At 41.8% G+C, this 20,753-nt stretch overlaps 2 protein-coding genes across 19 annotated transcripts in view; one reads left to right on the forward strand and one right to left on the reverse strand.

Moving 5' to 3' along the window:
* The window catches only part of MED12L (mediator complex subunit 12L), a 352,938-nt gene that overhangs the window by 135,041 nt on the left and 197,144 nt on the right, over positions 1-20,753 (forward strand). The window lies entirely within an intron of this gene.
* The window catches only part of P2RY14 (purinergic receptor P2Y14), a 50,488-nt gene continuing 35,110 nt past the window's right edge, over positions 5,376-20,753 (reverse strand). Inside the window, exons 1-4 of one of the 3 annotated variants that reach the window (XM_023555410.2) lie at positions 10,803-12,770; positions 9,195-9,300; positions 8,088-8,172; positions 5,376-7,609 (exon numbers count right to left, since the gene is read on the reverse strand). In XM_023555410.2, the coding sequence (XP_023411178.1) occupies positions 6,569-7,609; positions 8,088-8,108 (1,062 nt within the window). In that variant the 5' untranslated portion in view covers positions 8,109-8,172; positions 9,195-9,300; positions 10,803-12,770 and the 3' untranslated portion in view covers positions 5,376-6,568. Of the gene's footprint in view, positions 7,610-8,087; positions 8,173-9,194; positions 9,301-10,802; positions 12,771-20,753 lie in introns of those variants that run through there. The other 2 variants (XM_023555409.2, XM_023555411.2) reach the window with 2 other exon arrangements.

A 20,753-nucleotide genomic window follows, 5' to 3' on the forward strand; every position in this document is an offset into this window, starting at 1 on the left:
CTGAGAAATGGTGAGAAATGATGGCACAGCTTGGGGACAAGACAGATCCTTGGGGTACAGGAAGTGTGTTTGGGGGCTTGGGCTATGTGAGGAAAAGGCTCAGGAAAGGTTGAGGCCATATCTTGGATGGTCTCAAGGACTTTAATAAGTGAGCGGCGGAGAGCTCGTGAAGGTTATGCAAGGAAGAACCAAAACAAACCCGTTGCCATTGAATCGAATCCGACTCAAAGTGACCCTATAGGACAGAGTAGAACTGCCCCATGGGGTTTCCAAGGAGAGGCCGGGGGATTCGAACTGCGAGCCTTTTGGTTAACAGCCGAGCTCTTAACCACTGCACCACCTGGGCTCCAAGGAGAGGTGCTGTAAATCTGGTGGGGTGGTTGTCCACTGGATTAGAGGAGAAAGTGGGAGAAAGCAGTCAGGGGATGATTGCAGTCATTTTAGGTTAGAGGTCATGAGGATCTGAAATCAGATGGGAAAGAGTAGGTGGTCGGGAACCCTTGTAGAGAGGAGATCGCTGTGCTTGGTGTGGGAGCAGAAGGGCAGCCTGCCAGGCTTTCAGTCCTGGGAGAGCCATTGTGTCAGCAACAAAGGCAAGTCCCAGGAGAGAAGCAGGTTGGCAGGTACGAAGGTGAGAGTGGTTTATTGGTTTAGAAGGTTTTTAGCATTACCTCGTTATCTGATGTACCATAGACTGCTTTTTCATTTTATGCGTTTCCATTTAGGTATTCCATATTTCTCAGTGCTTTATCAGTCATTAACCAGGATATCCTGAATGTAACTTTGCAAATACTTAGGGGGCTCTTCTTTTGAGTAGCACTGATGAAAATGCTGGTTTTCTTTCTTTGAAGAGTATTTTCCTTATTATTCACCTAGTTACTTCATAATATATAAGAAAATATACTTGGTTGTGGCTTTGCAGATTTTTATAATGGCATGTTTCCTGAACAAAAAGGTGAATTTTAAAATTGGCTTTTACTTTACAAACAACAAACAAACAAACAAACCAAACCCACTGCCGTTGAGTTGATTCCAACTCATAGCGACCCTGTAGGACAGAGTAGAACTGCCCCCATAGAGTTTCCAAGGAGCACCTGGTGGATTCGAACTGCCGACCTCTTGATTAGCAGCCGTAGCACTTAACCACTACCCCACCAGGGGTTCCTTACAAACAAAAAGAGGATTAAATTCTCATTTCAGTCAATAAGATATCACAGAGAGCTGGTATTCCTTCAGGAAAACCAATGGTTTAAGAGAACATAAATGATTAACAGCTTGAAAAAAGGAGCAAGTTAAATGTAGGGAATCTTTTAGCGTAGAAAAGGAAAAATCAAGGAAGTAAGTAATATGAAGTCTGCCATTCAAAAGGTCGGCATTTCAAATTCACCAGCCGCTCATTGGAAACTCTATGGGGCAGTTCTACTGTGCCCTGTAGGGTCGCTGTAGTCGGAATTGTCTCGATGGCAATGAGTTTGGTTTTTGGTTTTGTATGGAGACTATAACAATTATATCTTTTTTTAGCATTTTTTTAATGTGAGGAAATGGAATGATAGGAAAGTAAGCCCAGAAGACAGTGTTATGCAGCTCATCAAATGGTATGAAGTTTGGAAGGGAGCAGGGAAGAGAGAGATACAGGTATAGGCTTCCCCTGACTTGCCAGACACCCTGTGGGTTAGGGCTGGTGGTGCCACCTGGAGGCTGATAATGGAACAACAAGGTGACCCCCTGGCCTAAAGTCCTACATTGCAGGTCCCCAAGCACTGAAAATAATGTTTGGGGGTTAGGAGACGGAGATCTTAACTGTGAGTATGGCCATGAGCAAAGCCATGTAATTATACAAAAGGACCTTCGAAAGTCACAAGTAGTCTCATAAGCTTTATCCAAGAGAAGAATTTTCGTATATTTGTTGTTGTTGAGGTGGGTCTGTCTTTCTAACACCCCCTCCGTGCTCGTTCCCTCCGTGTTTGGGGGTGGAAGGACATATGCGTGGAGTAACTTCTCATAGTCCCTTCAAACCTTGAGACTGCTCTGGGGAGCTCCTTATTTTGTACAATAATTTGTTGCTTTTCTGTGTCTAGTTTACAGATAAGGTTTATAATACATGCCTACTCCAGAGAAAGTAATCTAACATTTAATCATTTTTTACAAGCAGCGCTATGAAATGGTTAAAGCATTTCGGAAAGTGACCAGTGGGACTCTTTGCAGGCATGAGTTTTGTGAAAGCAGTTTTTTTGGGTCATGTCCTGTCATGAAATTGAAATGGCATTGGTATTTTACAGAAAATAAGGTGACCAGATGAAAGAAGTGGTTTTTACATTGGATACCACACAGCACTGGTTTTCTCTCACCCAAACACACAAACCCTCACAGTGTTGTTTACCGAAAAGGAAATCCCATGGTTTTGTTTTTTTTTGGGGGGGCGGGCGGTGGTGAGGTGAAGTCATCTGTTCTATTGGTAATTTGTATAATGTTAAAGCTTGATATCACACACATTTTCCGTATGCATGGATAAAGAAGATTTTTTTTTGTTTTTCTGTCCAAAGTCAATTAAAGGATATAGGTGAGAGTAGGTTTAAGGATAGAAATCAAAACCGATGGCACGTACTTTACTAACGTCATCAAATAAAAGCAAAGTTGAGTGTAAAGATGTTTTCTAGAGTTTCTGGATTACTCCTTTGGATAAAGCTGACATATCAAGACTCTGTTATGTGTAACAAAGAAAAAATATATATATATTTTTTCTTTTTTGTGTAGAGGACAAAAATTCAACTGAAACTCAGCTTATGCAATAAGAGATTTACTGGCTGACATACCTACATGTCCAAAGTTGTAGGTATATCTTCAGGTGAGGGCTGATGAGGGGCTCAGTTGATTGGTTGTACCATTTCTCCAGTCTGCCTTTCAGTTCACCAGGAGCTCTGGGCTGTCTTCTTGTGGTAGCAGAGTGAAAGGACCTCTTCCAGAGTTCACATCTTCCCCGAGAATTTCTTCAGAAATGCAGGGCTTGCTGTTATTGGGTCCAGTTGGGTTACGTTCCATCCAAACCTGTGGCCAGGGGAATCGGACGTGCTGACTGCCCAGAGCCAGTGGCGGTCCACTTCTGGCACGTGGAGAACAGACAGTGTCAGCTCCGTTCTAGTTATATGGTGGTGCATAGGGGAAAGTGAATTTCCCAGAGGAAAAATTCTGCTTCTTTTGGTGGGAAAAGAGGTGACCAGGGCTGGGAAGGAAATGAACAAGCGAACATGGCTGCTGTTAACTTCGCAGGGTTCAGACATCTCAGCTGGTAGATTTTATTTTTTTATTTATTTATTTTTTTAATGATTATGATCTTCTTGTGATTTTGTGTGTTTATTTTTAGATCTTTTTCCCCTAATGTTCTTTTTATAAAACCCCTTCCGAGAACTTCTGTACACATTGCTGAATCAGTTATGTATCAAAAACTGAACCTCAGCTCAGTTAAAGAAAATAGGAACATTCTTGTCAAGGAAGGGGTCTTAGTTGTAGTCAGGAGCCACCTTTGAACATCTTCTCATTGGATTTCTGCATTCCAGATTATCTTAGTCAGCTAGTGCTGCTAAAACAGAAATACCACAAGTGGATGGCTCTAACAAAGAGAAATTTCTTCTCTCACAGTCAAGTAGGCTACAAGTCCAAATTCAGGGCGTCAGCTCCAGGGGAAGGCTTTCTCTCTTGGTCGGCTCTGGAAGAAGGTCCTTGTCATCAGTCTTCCCTTGGCCTGGGAGCATCTCAGCATGGGAACCTTGGTCCAAAGGACGCACTCTGCTCCCAGCACTGCCTTCTTGGTGGTATGAGGTCCCCATGCCTCTCTGCTTACGTCTCTCATTTATATCTCAAAAGTGACTGGCTTAAGACACTGTCTAATTTTTAGACCTCATCAGTGTAACTGCTGCTAATCCATGTCACTAAGTCATAGTGATAGGATTTACAACACACAGGGAAATCGCATCAGATGATAAAATGCTAGACAGGCATAAAGTACCTGTACAAGTTGACAGATATTTTTGGGGGACACAATTCAATCTATGACATGGATGTTGCAAAGTGGCTGTTGGCATGTCACATTCTATCCACAGACAGGTTTTCTGTGGCCTATGCAGTGCTGGTCTAGCAATTTAAAAACTTCGTGATTTTATCTTTTGAATAAATGAGGAAACCATTGGTTGGAGCTGAGGGTTCATTTGAAGTCCCTGGGCGGTACAAAAGGTTAACCTACGTGGCTGCTAATCGAAGAGTTGCAGGTTCAAGTCCACCCAGAGGCTCCTTGGAAGGAAAGGCTAGTGATCTACTTCTGAAAACTCAACCATTGAAAACCCTATGGAGTACAGTTCTACTCTGACTCACATTAGTCACCATGGTTAGGAGCTGACTTGGTGGTAACTTTTTCTTTTGAGAGTCCATCGGGTTCTGTTCCTGAGGCATAAGATAGCTCACTATCATTCCCAGCTTTCCCTTTTCTCTATTTTCTTACAACCTGGGTTTACATTGCCTTCTTTGTCACTGTAGTCACCTCAGTTTGTAAGTCCTGTTGGCCACCCCAAGAGCCTGAGGACCGCACCATAGCTTTAACTATGGAAGGATCTGGAAAGTGCTCCTTCTTGCCCATGTGTACACATCCTGGTGACCTCAGAGAAGTTTCTGGGCTACTCCATTGTTGCCAGCGTCCTACCACTGTACTTCTGGTTGTTGCCCTGGACCTGAAAATTTTCAGTATTCAGAAACTATTACTCAATTGTTGTTCTTCAGTATCCTCTTCTGTGTTGTTTCCTGAAAAACCTTGATTTCTCATTGCGAATCAGCTTTGGCAGAGGGTTACAAAGCCACCAGTTGGTGTTACTCATCTCCGTATTTACTTTTGCCCTCTCCTGTGGCCCCAGAGGTGGGTATTTAAAACCCCACAAATGTGTTCGCCAGTGAGAACTGTGAAGAAGAAACACAGCCAAATTTGTTTGCAAATATGTTTAGCTGAATAAATACAGCAAGCTTAGTTTACCAAGCAAATTTATCACAGCTTGGTAATTTTGTCCTTTTTTTTTTTTTAACCCAGAGTTGGGAGCAGGGAGCCGTTCTAAGGGTGGAAAGTGGAGAGAGAGGGTGAAAACTTCCTCAGCTTTTCCTATATCACACATTTAGAATGTGTCTTCTGAGTTTTGCCTAAAATACAGTGAGATCCTAGAGTATATAAAACCTGTATTTTTGAGGTATCAGCAGCAAATAGGATTTTGGGATTCACCTTGTAACTGTCTTCTATTAGTGGGCGTGACTGGGCATATTGAAGAAACTACCTGTGACTTGACTTTGAAGAAATTTTGTCACGTTCTCTCATAACTTGATTAAAAAACGAAAAGGCAGTATTAAAAATAATTGCTTTATTGGTACACAGATTGTAAAGCATGACCTGTATCCAGACATCACTGACAGGAGCGTCTGACAAGAGCATCTGAAAGATGGGCTGAATATCTTCTAGCCAGTTAATAGCAGAGAAAGAACTTCGTTTTAATAACTCACAAGCAAGCAGCCTTATTGTGTATCTTCACATATTAAACTGGTCTGTTTCCCAGAAAGTGTGATATATGAAATTTCATTTTATGTTTTAATTTTCTCATTATTGCAAGTTTTAGATTTTCTTTGCATCAAGTCCAGTGGTTTTCTAAGAGAACTGCTTGTTTTTTTTTTCCCTCTCTGGAGAATATTGTGTGTGTGTGTATGTGTGATTCTATTTCCAGGTCACTCTATTTTTTTCGATACTACTGAATGGGAAGTTGCTGGCAACACATGCTAGTATCTAGTTTCCCTTGGCAGAGTCCATGTAAAACTGTTTGAACACCAAAGCCCCAAGGTCATTAAGTGGCTTAACAAGTCTTCATGTAAAATATATTTAACACATATCTTATATCATTCTCAAATTTTTTTTCAGAAAAAAATTGCATTCTTCTAGCAAAGTACATAATTCATGTCTGCTTTCCTTTGAACAATGCCATGAGCTTAACCAGGGGGTTCTTAACTGATTATCTGGGTGTCTGCTTACCCTGCTTCTTCAAATCAGAGACAGCTTGACTTTTTCACTACAAATAAGCCTCTAGTCCTTTATCAAACTGTGCCTACATTTAAGTTGGTCTTTAATGACCCCTTTAAAAAAAAAAAAAAAAAAAACTTAAAAACTTCATTCTCACGTTAAGAGGAAAAACATGCCCACGTTAGTTGCCTTAGATTGCTTTCTATACTATTTAAAATTCTGCGTTCACCGACTCGACCTTCCATTTTGATGGAATAGGAGTGAATAATGTGTGTATCCTTTCTTTCTCTTTTATCAACAGAAAAAATAAATTCCAGCATTCACACAAACATCTGCTGATGGATATTTTTTCTTTGACGTTACAGTAAAGCACAGAAACTTACATTTAATCTTAATTATTGTACTAAATTGGATAGTAATGCCTAGAAAGGAAGCTTATTGTCGTGAGTACAATTCTTACTTGTACCTCTTACCCTGTAATTGGAGATTACAATATGCATACATGGACATGATTGAGACGCATGGAGGAATTCATAAAGTATCTGTGCTTTCATGTGCCATGTTTTCCCTTTTGGTTTTGGAAGTCTCTAGATCATGCCGAGCTTTTAATGGGATATTCAATTTCTTACATAAGGTTTCTCTGAATGGTTGGCATAGAAAGAAATAAATAATGGGGTCCAGACATACATTTGCAGCAGACAGTAGCAGGGTGAATTCTTTCACGTAGAGCAAGACTTCTTTTGACTGGCAGCTGTAATCCTCCTCTGTTTGACTCTTTGTATAAGGGATTCTGGCAGTGTGGTAAGGCACAAAGCAGATGACAAATACGAAGACGATGCTGAATATGTTACGGCTGGATTTCTTCTTGACCAAGATAGAATTTGTTCTGGACTTGAGGTGAGACTTGAAGATTTTCCTCGTGATAGCGGCATAGAATATGATTAGCAGAGAAAACACAATCCAGAAGATACCCACACAGATATAATTGGACGCTTTGTGCCACTTTTGTCCCAGTTGGCTTTTAAGGTCCATACAGTTGATACGCCTCTCCTCCCTGACACTCTGATTGGTCAGAATAATGTTTGGGATGCCGAGAAGGAGGATGAGCATCCAGACTGTGACGGACAGGGCTTTACTGTAATTCACCGACTGGATGAAAGGCGTCAAAAGAGGCTTGACGATTTTATAATACCTGTCGAAGCTGATGAGCCCAAAGAACACGATGCTGACATACATGTTGGTGTAAAAGAATACAGCGGAAACCCTGCACACGAACACGTTCAGCTGCCAGGGGCCCAGGCCTGTGTCGCTGAGGATCTTGAAAGGAAAAGTCAGGCTCATCAGGAAGTCAGCGACGACGATGTTTTTGAGATAGACGATGAAACTCTTGGAGTTAGGCACGTACAGGAATATCCATCCTGACACTCCGTTGAGCAGGATCCCCATGACAAAGACCGTGCAGTATAGCACAGGGATGACACGCTGGGTTATCAGGGTGTTCCGGGAGCAGGCATCCTCAGGAGGTGGCGTGGTGGTGGAATTGGTCATTTCGTAACTTCCAAAGGCAGAGGCCTGGAAAGAGATGTGGACCGGTGACTCAGAGGGTGCTGACAGCCTCCAAGTCATTGCCAAGTCATAAGATGAAGGGCACTGAATACATGAAACCCAACTAGTTCTTGAAACTAAGTTTCTTCTCTATATAAGTTAGGTACTAATTTTTTCCCTATATATATGTATGTATGTATGTATGTATGTATGTATTTCTATGTATCTATATCTAGGTATCGATATATAGATGTAGATATGAGCCCTGGTGGCACAGTGGCTAAGAGGCGCTTGGCTGCTAACCAAAAGGTCAACCGTTTGAATCTACCAGCTGCTTCCTTGGAAACCCTGTAGGGCAGTTCTACTCTGTCCTATAGGGTCACTGTGAGTCAGAATTGGCAGCCGTGGGTTTGCTTTGGTATATGTACGTATGAATGGGAAGGGAGGACTAGAGCAGACAGATGACAAGAGAGAAAAATTGGAGGAGGGCATTCTGGGTACTTACAGGTAACATGGAGACCAGCATTTCCCTAAAATGGTAAATGATTCGCCAAGACTCCAGAGTTCTAGGAAATATTTTTTTCTTTCTCCTAGAAGATCAAGTTTCATGGTTTCACAAAAATGAGTCCAAGTGTTTATAGATATTTTTAAAGAGCTGTTGTATTTCATGGATTGACACAGACCTTACTTTTTGAGAAGTCTACCCCTGTGTATTTTGGGCAGGGGACTGCATCTTGCAAGCCTACCCATCCATACGTTAATTGATATTTTTGGTATGGAATTATAGGTGACTTTTCAAAATTGTGCATTTCTCTCATTTTCATTCATTTGAAAAACTGATTGGCATTATTTTTATAAAGTAGAAAATAAAAATAAACGTGATCAAAATAGCACAAAATACTTCTCCAAATACCATCTAGGTCTGCATTGTCTAATCCGTATGGACAATAATAGCCACTGCTGTGTGGCTATTGAACATGTGAAATTTGGCCAGTCCAGATTGCATGGCTTGAATATCAAGGCCAAAGATTCGTTCTGATCTGGATAGTGAGTGAATTTGTGCCTTGGTGCAGCTTAAAATCTTAGGGTTGTGCTGCATTCGTTGTTTCCAAGTTGTACCAAAGAAACCCAAACCAAACCAACTGCCACCGGGTTGATTTCTGCTCATAGTGACCCTGTAGGACAGAGTAGAACTGCTCCGTAGGGTTTCCAAGGAGTGGCTGTTGGATTTGAAGTGCCAAGCTTTTGGTTAATAGCCAAGCTCTTAACCAGTGCACCACCAGGCTCCACAGGTTGTATGGTATTATGTATAACCTGAGGCCTCTCTCTTTGGGCAGAATTTAGTTGCTAAAGCGTTTGTATGGGAATACTTACCCCAGAAATACATTCATCCTAGAAAAAACTTGTTTAGTAGCCTTGAGTTCATTACTCCTCTTTGTAATTCTACACAGTGACCTATTTTTCTCTTACATCGACCAATTTCCACCATCCCATTGGTGTGCTGTGATTCTACTTTTCTCTGAAGAAGAGGAATTATTTCTTCCTGGCATTTTGATGAAATTAAAAAGCCCTTGATAATACTTGAGATTTTTGTTTGTTTCATTTTAATTACCTTTGAAAAGTTCTCTTGTAATATGCTGTCTGCTCTCAGGGACTCAGTTTAGCCCAGTGAGTGCTTGTCATCTTGATGCAGCCAAAGCATTTCTTCACTCGAGATCCTGGGTTACAGGAGAAAAATGAAGAATCCATTAAGCTAAATGAGCACAGGGCTGTTTTTATTGAAGAGGTATATGGACAATGAATTTACCGGTAGCAATGAATTTTTATTCTGCGTGTATAATTGTGAACTATTTCAACGTGCCCGACTTGTTTATTTTACCGTGTTTTACTATAGCTGGTCTTGGTTGTCATCGTTGGTGATTGTTGATTTAGTTACTAACTCTTGTGAGAAACATAAGCTCCTTGCATAGGGGTGGGGTGTTGGACACAAAGTACTTTTTTTTTTTTGGTTTGGTTTTAGTTTTTCTTCTGCCATGGATATAGATGCTCAAATCACTTCATTAAATTACTGAATTTGGATAACAGTTATTTTAGCTAGGAAATCGGAGGTCTAATTCAGCATTTTTTAAACCTCGGTAATGTTGACATGTTGGGCCAGACAAGTCTTTGTTCTTGAGGGGCTGTTCTTTGCATTGTAGGATGTTTAACAACATCTGTGGTCTCTACCTACTAGGTACCAGTAGCAGGGCCCTCCCCTCAAGTTGTGATAATCAAAAATTACATTGCCAGATAGCCCCTGGGGAGGGGGAAAACCCCTCCCAGTTGAAAACCACAGGTCTGGTAAGACTGATGTGTGGACTTTCCAGAGGTAACGCCAGAGGGCTGTACCGTCTGATGAGCAGGCTCAAGGATGGTAGAATGGTGGTCTGATTGGGTTCTGCCTCTGTGTAGGTTGTCCCCGTCCCAGCAGATTCTTTAAGCCAGAGCTTCTCAATCTTTAATGTATGACCACATCACCCGGGAGTCTTGTTAAATAAGACTCAGATTCCGTAGGCGTGGGTTGGCCGTGATATTGATGCCGCTGGTACGTGGCCTACTTTTTGAATAGCATGATTTTTTCTTTTTTTTTTTAGGCCCTGTACACAGGAGGCAATTCATAAATATTTAACGAGGAAGGTGAAAATCTTGTTGTACTTGGCTGTAGTTGAGACTCCAGGCAAGAAAAAGTTACATTTCAGGGAGCCGTGAAATCTGGGATCTTTTCCTGAGTTTATTCATTACAGATTTCATCATTATCATCCCATCTTTGTGGTCTTTTGGCAATATAAATAGATATTTTATAAAAACCTACTGGAGAAAACGTGAAAAAGAATATCTTATTATACCTAGAATAGGAGCCCTGGTGGCACAGTGGTTAAGCACTCGGCTGCTATTTGAAAGGTTAGCAGTTCAAACCCACCAGCTGCTTCATGGGGGAAAGATGTGGCAGTCTGATTCTGTAAAGATTACAGCTTTGGAAACCCTATGGGGCAGTTTTGCCCTATCCTATAAAGTCAGTGTGAGTTGGGATCGACTTGACGGCAATAGGGGATTAGTAAATGTATAACCCAGGACAGATAGCCTTGAGCTTTACCTGTGATAACTTAATTTCTTAAAAAAAATTCTGAACCACACTTTGGGTGAAATCATTGGTGTTACCAACGTTAGTTTCTGTACTTACGTTTGGGTGTGTTTGAGGTATTCCATAATTAGAAATAAAAATGCTTATGAAGAATTCATCGCTTTTATAGGCATCGTGCTCCCACCGTTGATGAGCTTTTTCGTTCTTACTCTTTGTTCAGTTCTTATAAAGCGACAATCCTGGTATTTCCTCCTCCTTACTTCTAGTCCACACATCAAAAGCTTTAAAGCTTTAATCCAAGGTGCCACAGACCTTTTGGTAAGCGGTAAAATATTTGTTTTCTAGATTCTTATCTCAATAAAGAAAATAAAATAGATGTAATCATTGTGTACATTTCTGAACTTACTAAAGCCATTTTCTTATTATTACTGGTTCTGTCTCCTTTGTCCTGATGTGTAATTCTAAGGTGTGTGTGCGCGTGCAAGTGTGCGCGTGCGTGCCCTGCGTATGCGTCATCCTGGGTGATTTTGGGAGCAGTCAGAAAGGGTTGGCTAGGAGGGTGTATATATGCATGCTGCTTACTCAGTCATGTGGTCATATTTTATAATAGTTTACATCGAGGTATTTTATAATATATTTTATGTTTTAAAAACATTCCGTACTGTTTAATATTAATATTTAATTCTAAGCCTGTCATCAGTCTCCTGGCTTTCTTATTCCATGACTGGCTTCATATTTTACAACTTCTGGCATTCCGAATTTTGGCCTCCGAAATAGAGACTACTTAAAAAAAACAAAAAACTGGTTGCTATGTAGTGGCTTCTGACTTATGGCAAGCCCACGTGTGTCAGGAGCAGAAGTGTGCTCCACAGGACTTTCAATTGCTGATTTTTTGGGACGTGGATCACCAGGACCACCTCAGGGTGGACTCGAACCTCCAGCCTTTCAGTTAGCAGCCCAGTGTGTTAACTGCACCACCCAGGGACTCCTTAAAGCTAGATAAACAGCGCCACCTGCTTCTGGATCACAGACCTGTCTGGGAGGAAGTCATTATAAACGTCCCAGTTGATCTCAAAGAGGTGGTTACTATTTCCCTGCAGCTGCCTGTCCCCCTTGCGGCACAGAAACCCTTCTATTTGGCTCCCTATCAGATTCCCACAGTAGCTACCTCACCCCTGCTGCGCTGTCCCCAGGACTCCCTTTCTGACCTATGCCCTATCTAGTCTCAGCTGGTGGGAATCTCATTTTCTCCTTTACCCAGAAGAATGAGCACCCCTTATCTTCCTTCCTTGTCCTCAACATTTAATGCTGTATACTTGCCCCACTTCAAAGGTCGCTGTTGACCTGATTTCTAAGTTCACTGTCTTTTTCTCCCTTGTCCTACTCTCTGACCTGTCTGTGGCATTTGTTGTTATTAATTTTTCCTTGTTGAGATCTTCTCCTCCGAAGATATGTGGTAGCTCCCTGGCTCCTGTTTGTCTTTCATCATTCTTTGCCCAGACCTTTTGTTCATTTGCTCACTAAATGCATCAGAATTTTTCTTTTTACCATACAAACGAGTCTAATTCTGTAGTTACAGTCAAAAACCACTCCTAATGAGAACATCTCAGCAGGAAGAAAATTGTGATAGACTTAAAAAAACAGCCAGCTGTAACAACATAGTTGGTGTTTCCATAGCCATAAACTCAAATAAAGAAGAAATATACCTTTATACAGAAATTTTACACAGGCGTAGCTTTAAAACTGATTGTAAACCAAAGGAAGACACATTGCAAACCTCGGTCATTTTCACATTAATTGCATGATCTTCTCAGGTGACCTGTTCATTTTATTTACCTAAGCTTATTTGCATGATAGTAAAAATTGCATTCAACAATAAGAGTGAAGCTTATAGCATGAACTGCTTGGATAACATAGAGCACTTTCTGTAGGAAACTGTGTAAAGGGCATTTTCTCTCTTTAAAACTTTTAAGACACTTTGTTTTATTGCTTATCAAAATACACTTATAAATAGAATGACTAGAAAAGCAATGTTACATTTAACAAAAACTTCTGAAAACTTAATTACAACCTGATGCTGCATGATCTGCAAATAAATAATGAGGACTAAATTGTATTTCACATTTTTTCTTTCTTTTTTAAATCACACAACGAGAATGAAAAAAAAAATTACAGTGAACTTTTATTTCCAAAATAAAAACCAATTTGAAATAACGGCAGGTCCATATAATTCAAGGTGTTTGTTGGCATATATCACCTTTTAAACTGCATTCCACAGCCTAGAGTTCTTTTGTAACATGCGATAGTGTAACAAACTCTTTAATAAGGGGTGAGTTTCCAAAGATCAGTGTGGAGTGTTACCGAAATAATTAAAGGAAAGGAAAGAATAATCATAGAAGTTGTAATGCTAGATATTGTGAAGACATGTCAGCAACAGAGAGCACTCAGGAAGTTCCCGATCTAGGGGAAGGTTGAACCAATTAGTGCCTCCGGATGTGACAAGGAGCCATCCCTGAGGGAGAGGCACAGGAATAGAGCAAGCACTTAAGCCAGTTTCAGGAATGGTGGTATCTAGGTGGCCTTCTCGGGGCATGTGAAAATGAAGGTTGACAAACAAGTCGGCTTTAGTCAGGCAAAGAAGGGGAGAAGAGGGAATTTTGGGCAGAGAAAAGCGGCAGGCTAAGGCACCAAGGTGCATGAGATGGCCCCATAGCTGGGTGACATCGGTTGCCCAAGCTCTTGGGTAACATGATAGAGCCTAGCCAATGAGTTACTGCTACTGCAGTTTTACAGAAGAAGAAACGGGTGTTTAAGGTGGTGGAGTAACTTGTTGAAGGTGATTCAAACTTTGGTCTGTTTAACATCAAGCCTCTACCCGTCAGGGAAATGTTTTGTGTGAGTCTGAGGAGGTACTCATGCCCGTCAGTGTTTTGCTGGAGCCTCACCTCTGGGAGTCACTCAGCCAGTATTTCGTTTGCGTGTGGATGCCCTGTTTGTTTGTTTGTTTGTTTTTTCCTTCGTAATAAATGGTGAGGTTCTGCAAGGTGCGTATGCCTTCAGCTGCTCGCTCCGGTGGTCTTCTGGACACCATGGCACAGAGAACCTCCTTCGTGTTTGCCAGTTTCTAAAAGTGTTTAAAGTTACTGTGTCCTTTCAGACTTTGATTTTGTCTCAACTTTCTGTTTCCTGGAGCCCTGGTGGGCAGTGGTTAAGAGCTTGGCTGCTAACCAAAAGGTCGGCAGTTCGAATCCACCAGCCGCTCCTTGGGAATCCTGTGGGGCAGCTCCACTCTGTCCTGTAGGGTTCCTGTGAATCGGGGTTGACTTGACGGCAAAGGTTTTTTTGTTTTGTTTTGTTTTCTGCTTCCTGGACTAATGTCCAAAGAGAGATAAGCAATTGGACTGTTCATAATGGTGATTAAAACAAATAACGTTTAATCTGCAAACAGTGGGGACCCTGATGCGTGGAGTCCATGGAATGAGGAGGCCTCTGCTTGCTGCTGTTTGTCACCTTTGGCTAATTCTCGGGCCAGAACCAGAACTAGTTGCCGTGGCGTTGACGCCGACTCACAGCGACCTCACGTGTAGACACGAGCTTCTGATGAGGCCAAGCCTCCCTTTTCTGTCCTCCTAATTCCCGGCCACCACAGCCCATTGACCTTACGTTTCGTTAGAACCTCGGTCAGTGACAAACATGGGTGGATCCCGTGGTCCCAGCAGTCAGTGACAAATGGGTTAATGCCACGATCACATACCTTCACTGAAGGGTTGGGCCGATTAGTTGTCACGTTAGATATAGCCGCATGCTCTTCTGAGGCTGGCGTGCAGATACCTAAGGACTTCCTTTTCTGCCAAAGCAGAGACACAGCTTGGTCTTGACTAATGGGCCTTCCTGGAGGCCTTCCTGGAGGCCTTTCTATGCACAGACTCTAAAACTCAAAAAGATCAAAAAATCTGCTCTTCTGTGCTGCAAGTGGCTAATTCTCAATGACATGGAATTACGACGGGTGGTGTTTAGTTTGGATAGTTAACTGATCTGCCTCAACCTAGTCAGTACTTTTAACTTCATCCACTCCCCTCACAAACTTTTAGCAGAAGTCATGGCAAAGCGCAAGCCCGGATGCCTGAGCCATTGGCCTTGCCTCCTGTGTCTCTGCATGATGCAGGTGGTCACTGGAGCTGTGGAGGAGAGTGAGCTGGTGCAGACCCCGTGTGGCCCTCAGACTAGGTGCTCTGGCGATCTGTACACCACACTTCTGGGGCCATAAAAATGGCGCCTCATCACCAGCCTCTGTCCCAGGAACCACAAGTGGATAGTCAGGGTGGGTCAGCAGCAGTTGTTCACCTAAAGCTTCGTAATAGGCCAGGGTTTCTCAGCCTCGACACTTGGGACAGTTTTTGAGGGGGTCTGATTCTTTGTCATGGGGCTGTGTGTGCATCCTGGGGCGTTTGGCAGCATCCCTGCCTCTATCCACTAGGTGCCAGTAGTACCCCTATTTGTGGCAACCAAAAATGTCTCTAGACATTTATAAATGTTCCCAATTGAGAACCACTGGAATAACCCTTTAGTGTAAGTGTTTTTGATAACCATTTTAATGCAGGAAGAGAATTTACTCAGCTGTCTTCTTGGTGCCAAACTTTAACTGTATCTTCAGTAACTTCTCAGCAGTAAGTAATCTAGATGCTAAGGTCTGGGAATGGGAGGTGGGCTTTATTTGCGACGTTATTGGATCAGTGAGTGAATCGGTATAGTGATTCAAAGCCTGAATGTTAGCTCCAGTGGACCTTTGGTGGAAATCTGGCTCAATTTCTTAAAGAGCTATGATTTTGGATAGTTACTAAGGTCTCTGTGTATCCATTAAAAAAAAAAATTATTTTATTATGGTAAAAATATATGTAAGAAAACATTTGCCAATTCCACCTTTTTTACGTATGCAATTCAGTGGCATCGGTTCTGTTCATCACTTTGTACAGCCATCACCACTGTTTCCAAAGTGTTCCACCGCCATTGAGAGAAACCCAGTGTGCCCTAAACTAAGACTCCCCTCTGCCTGAATTCCTGGTAACCACCGTGTATCAATTTTTACATCTCTAAAAACGCCTAAGGAGGCCTGGCGGCAGCACAGCAGTTAAGACCTCAGCTGCTAACCAAAAGGTCAACAGTTGGAATCCACCAGCCGCTCCTTGGAACCCTATGGGGCGGTTTTACTCTGTTTTGTAGGGTTGTTATGAGTCAGAATCAACTCCATGGCAACAGGTACCATATGGGTACAGTATGGATAAAACCTTGTAGCAGTCTCATAGGCTCCTACGTACCTGCTGTCTGGTGCCTGGGCAGTGTGTGACTTAGTGGTGGGAATATTGGGGGTACAGGACATGACTCAGCTGACAGTAAGAAATGCCTCTGGGAGTCACAGTCCTAGAGTACTTCCCCTGGGCCAGGCTGTTTACTTTCCCTCTCCACTTTTATTTTAAGTTGATTGTCTGTTCTTCTGCAGTGAAATGCAGGGCTGGAGGAGGCAGAGTCCAGCTTTGCAGAGTGCTCCAGGCTCCTCGATCTCTGGCCACAGTGCGGGGCGTGGAGGAGGAGGGTGGGGGAGGCTTTGCATCTGACGGCCCCTCTTTTCTCACCACAGGAAGTGGCAGCAGCGATAAGGAGTTGAGTGAATCCCAGGGTGTTTTCATGCTCTCATTCAGCAATCCATGCAAGCCTGAGTCTTTGATGGGTTGGCACACAGCCCTGAATGATTCCTGTCTTCCGAGTTTCGGGAACTGATTTTGTTCTGTGTGGAATTAGGTTCAGCACCCCGGATTCCTGGCATTCTTCCAGCCTGTCCTTCTTCGACATTGTTTTGGAATACTTGGAATACGGGGCTCTGTTCCCTGGGGCCAGGCAAGGAAATGAACCTCTGACCTCTTTTGGCCTCATTGTGATTGTGGTTGCATTTGCCAGTTAGGGAAGCAGTACTCAGATCTCCAGCTCACAGGGCTTCAGAGCATTAAAGGTGCCCCTCTGCTGTGGGGATGGGAACATTTCCATCTCTGAGGAAGTGACTGCTTTAACTGTGTAGTTAAATATCAAACACCTGCGTGTTTGTGCAAGGATCAGGCTTAGATAGCCAAGGGAAGAAAATAGAACATCTAGGACTTTCAGGGTGGAAATATTGGTAGAAGATTCTCATACACTTTAAGTCCAACATTTACCAGTTGTAGGGCTCAGTAGCCTTAGATTTTCATAAAATAAATGAATTCAGTAAAGTACGATGACTTGGGCAGCTCTTAAATGAATTTGAGTTAAACGCAGCAGCAACTATATCCATTTTAAAAAAGATTAGGACTTAAATGTGAGAGGCGCGTTTTTTTGCAGCTTAAAGGTAGTGCTCAAGGCACATATGGAATCAGAGACCTTTACTGGGTCCAGAGTTTGGGATCCATTGTTGAATGTATGTGTCCTTTTCCGTCCATTCATTTGTGATTGTTTCTGCTTCCCAGTGGATTCCAGTAGAAGTCAGTCAAGTATGCCGTAAGAAAAAAGCCTGCTGTCTTTGTATGGCCCATAGAAGCTATCCGATGCCATCTCATTATTGCCTCAGAGATAATGTCTGTGTGTAAAATATTCTGATAATAACTAGCCCTCCTTCCATTTGTGCCTGTGTGACAGTTTCATGTACATGGCTTCGTTGGACCTTGTAAAACACACAAGGACCAGTTCTGTTTTATTCCTTGCATTTGATGCAGCCTCTGTTTTCTTCTGATTGTTTTCCCAAAATTATCACTTTATTCTTTTCTATCTTCCTTTCTCTCTCTCTGTGTATAGGCTACTTCTCTTCAAGATATAAACATGCTCAAGTCTTCAAAGAATACAGAGTAAAGGAAAAAACCTGTAGGTCTAAAAGTTGAATAGTCCGGTAACTATAAATTTCCCCAAGCCCTTTTCTTCTTTACAAAGCCAGAAATAAAAGCCCTCTTCAGATGGAGACGTGGTGATACCTTAACACCCATGAGCTCATCTGGTTTCTTAGTACCGCTACCCACTAAAAGGAAGCAGGGCTCTTAGGAGAAGTGACTGGTTTCAGATAGGGCATGTGGAAGCTGCAAGGTGCGTTGAGACATCTTGTGGGTAGGAAAAAGGAAGTGCTCAGAAACGTAAAAAAAAAAAAGGACTTGGGAGCTGGCGTGGGAAGGTCTTCCCGAATTTGAGACAACTTGGTCATGACAGAGAATGACAGTGGTAGATGAAAATACACTGAAAAGCCCACCAAATTCAGGAGTTTTTAGTGATATTGAAAGTGGAGATGTGAAAGTCGGAGAATGAAAACAGAGGAGGCTCTTTTTTTACAGAAGAGTGGCAGCTCATAAATGCAGGAGGAATAGTAGAACGAGAAAGTCACCACTTTGCCAACCTCAGGTGGTAGTCGATTAGGCAACAGTCATCAATGGCTGCCAGAAGCCACCGGGTGAAAGGTTGTCGTTAGAAGGCATGACTCCCAGACCATTTTGAATAATAATAACAAAGAAAAAATACTTTCTCAGTGAGGGTATCTGGTGGTCACTGAGTGATCAGACTTACCAAAAACGGGATAAGCTGACACCTGGTGCCTCCTGATTTGATGTAGTTAGAAGTACCACGCCACACCTAGACAGTATCTTGCGAAAAAGGTAACCATGGGTGAACAAGCTGACAACTGAGAACGTGGTGCTTTCTACAGAATAGCAAGTCTGGATTCTTTGAAAGGATCAGTGTCGTGACAAACAAAAATGGTGGGGTGGAAGGGGGGTTGGCCTAGATTAAAAGAGGCCAAAGAGAAATGAGTGAACTGTGATTGGTATTTGAGGGGAGTAGGTGATAGAGCTGTGGACGTTGTTCTGGACAGTTGTGGAAATCTGAATACAGACTAAATGAGATGATACTACTGAATTAGTGTAAATTTTCTTAGGTATGATAATGATGTGATTAGGCAGGAGAATAATCTTCTTGAGAGACATCTGCTTATTTTCAGAAGTACATGTATGTGTATATATACCTGTCTGTGTGTGCACGTTTGCGGATATATACTAGAGCCAAATATGCATGCATGCATACATAATACACAGTATACACACATATACATATGTGTGTGTTACGTACATGCATTAGTGTATGTTCAGTATGCATGTTTGCTCAGTTCCTGACATGTAGTAAATGCCTAATTAAAGTCTCCCAGTCTTCCCTGCTAACTTTCTTGCCTTTCCTTCTCTGTCACCTTTTGGGGTTCCTGTTCTGACTACCTTTAAAACTGGTATTTCTTGTTCTGTTTTTCGACCACGTTTTTCTCCTTCTATCTGCTCTTCTAAGCCAAAGCAATCTTTGTTTCAAACATTGTTTAATACTCTTCCATGGCTTTTCATCATCTTTAAAGCGAATTTTTTTTTCTTTCCTCTGAAGTCTGTGGGTGGCACAGTTAATAAGCTCTGTGGCCAACTGAAAGACTGGCGGTTGGCATCCTCCCAGAGGTGCCTTGGAAGAAAGGCCTGGCAATCAACTTCTGAAAAATCAGCCACTGAAAACCCTCTGGAGCATAGTTCTGCTCTCAACACACGTGGGGTCACCATGAGTCAGTTGATTCAACGGCAGCTTTTTTTTTTTTCTTATTGGGTTTTTTGTTGTTGTTCTTTTGTAATTGTAGGAATTCTTTGAATATTGTGGGTACTTCTTCTGTAGGTTGTATATGTTATGAATAGCATCTCCCAATTGTAGCTTGTCTTTTTACTTTTAAAGGTATCTTTTAGGAAGCAAAAGTTATTAATTTAACACAATAAAATTATCAGGTTTCCCTTTTCTTATTAGTGTTTTTGGTATCTTAAGAAAATTTTTTTATCCCAATGTCTAAAAAACAGTGGTTCTTAAAATGTGGCCTACAGAATGCTGGGCGTTCCTGAGAACCTTTCAGGGGCCCATGAGCTCAAACTCATTTTCAGAATAATACTGAGATGGTGTTTTCCTTTTCTCATTGTGCTGACATTTGAGCTGATGATTGAAAAGCCTGGGTGGGTAAAAAAAACACCTGGTGTCTTCATAAATCAGGGCAGTATGTACGAACCTGTCCTACAGTCAGTGTGTGGTTTACTGCCAGGCAGTCTTAGTTTCTAAAACAACAGCAACAACAAAAGGCCAGTTTCACTAAAGAATTTATTTGGTCAAGTGGTAAAAATTATTAATTCTCAATAAAGTGTCTCTTTGATATTTTGTGTGACAGAATAGGAATTTTGCATAAAGCACTTACCATGTATGATGGTTGCCTAGAGGAAAAACACTTTTGTTATTATTATCTTCTTTTTGAGTTATGAGCTGAGCTAGATCATTCTTTCATGGCTCACCATTGAAAGAATGATACAAACTAAGTATTCAGACTTGAGCATTTGGCAGACATTTTCTCAAAAATGAATAAACTGAGCATCTACTTCTCGGAAAACAAATAGCAGTATTTGTTGACAGCAATGAAATTAAAGCTTTCAAACAAAAATTAAAATTTTGGAAAACTTTTATCTGCCACTGTGAGCTTGACAGCTTCTCATTACTTAGACTGAGGTCAGTGGCAATATTAATGAATATGATGTTTTTGACACTGTCTAATGAAAATGGTACTTCTAAGGTCTACATGAAAACCTGTTCTCCAAATGACCAGTGCTTGATGTTACAAAGTCAAGCCTGGGTCAAAGATCCATTCAGAGATCCAGATCAAAGAATTTCCATGTAGCAAAGTATGAATTATTCATTGTTACTGGTTTTCGATTCCACATTCCAACCAACCTTTAAGAAACTACCACTTTCTGAGTTTTGGTGTGGTATCAGAGAAGAGAATCCACAAGGCTATTAAAATCCTCTCTTCTTTCACTCTCACGCATCTGTGTGAGACTGAGTTTCCTTCAGTAAATTCTTTAACCAAAACAACCTTGTGCAACACATTGAACGCAGAAGTAGATATGAGAATACAGCTGTCTCCTAACAGGCTGGTCCCAAAGAGATCTGCAGAAATGTAGAATAATGTCACTTAGTTCTAACTCATTTTTT

The sequence above is a fragment of the Loxodonta africana genome, chromosome 23, assembly GCF_030014295.1.
Source record: "Loxodonta africana isolate mLoxAfr1 chromosome 23, mLoxAfr1.hap2, whole genome shotgun sequence".
In the NCBI taxonomy this organism is placed as follows: Eukaryota; Metazoa; Chordata; class Mammalia; order Proboscidea; family Elephantidae; genus Loxodonta; species Loxodonta africana.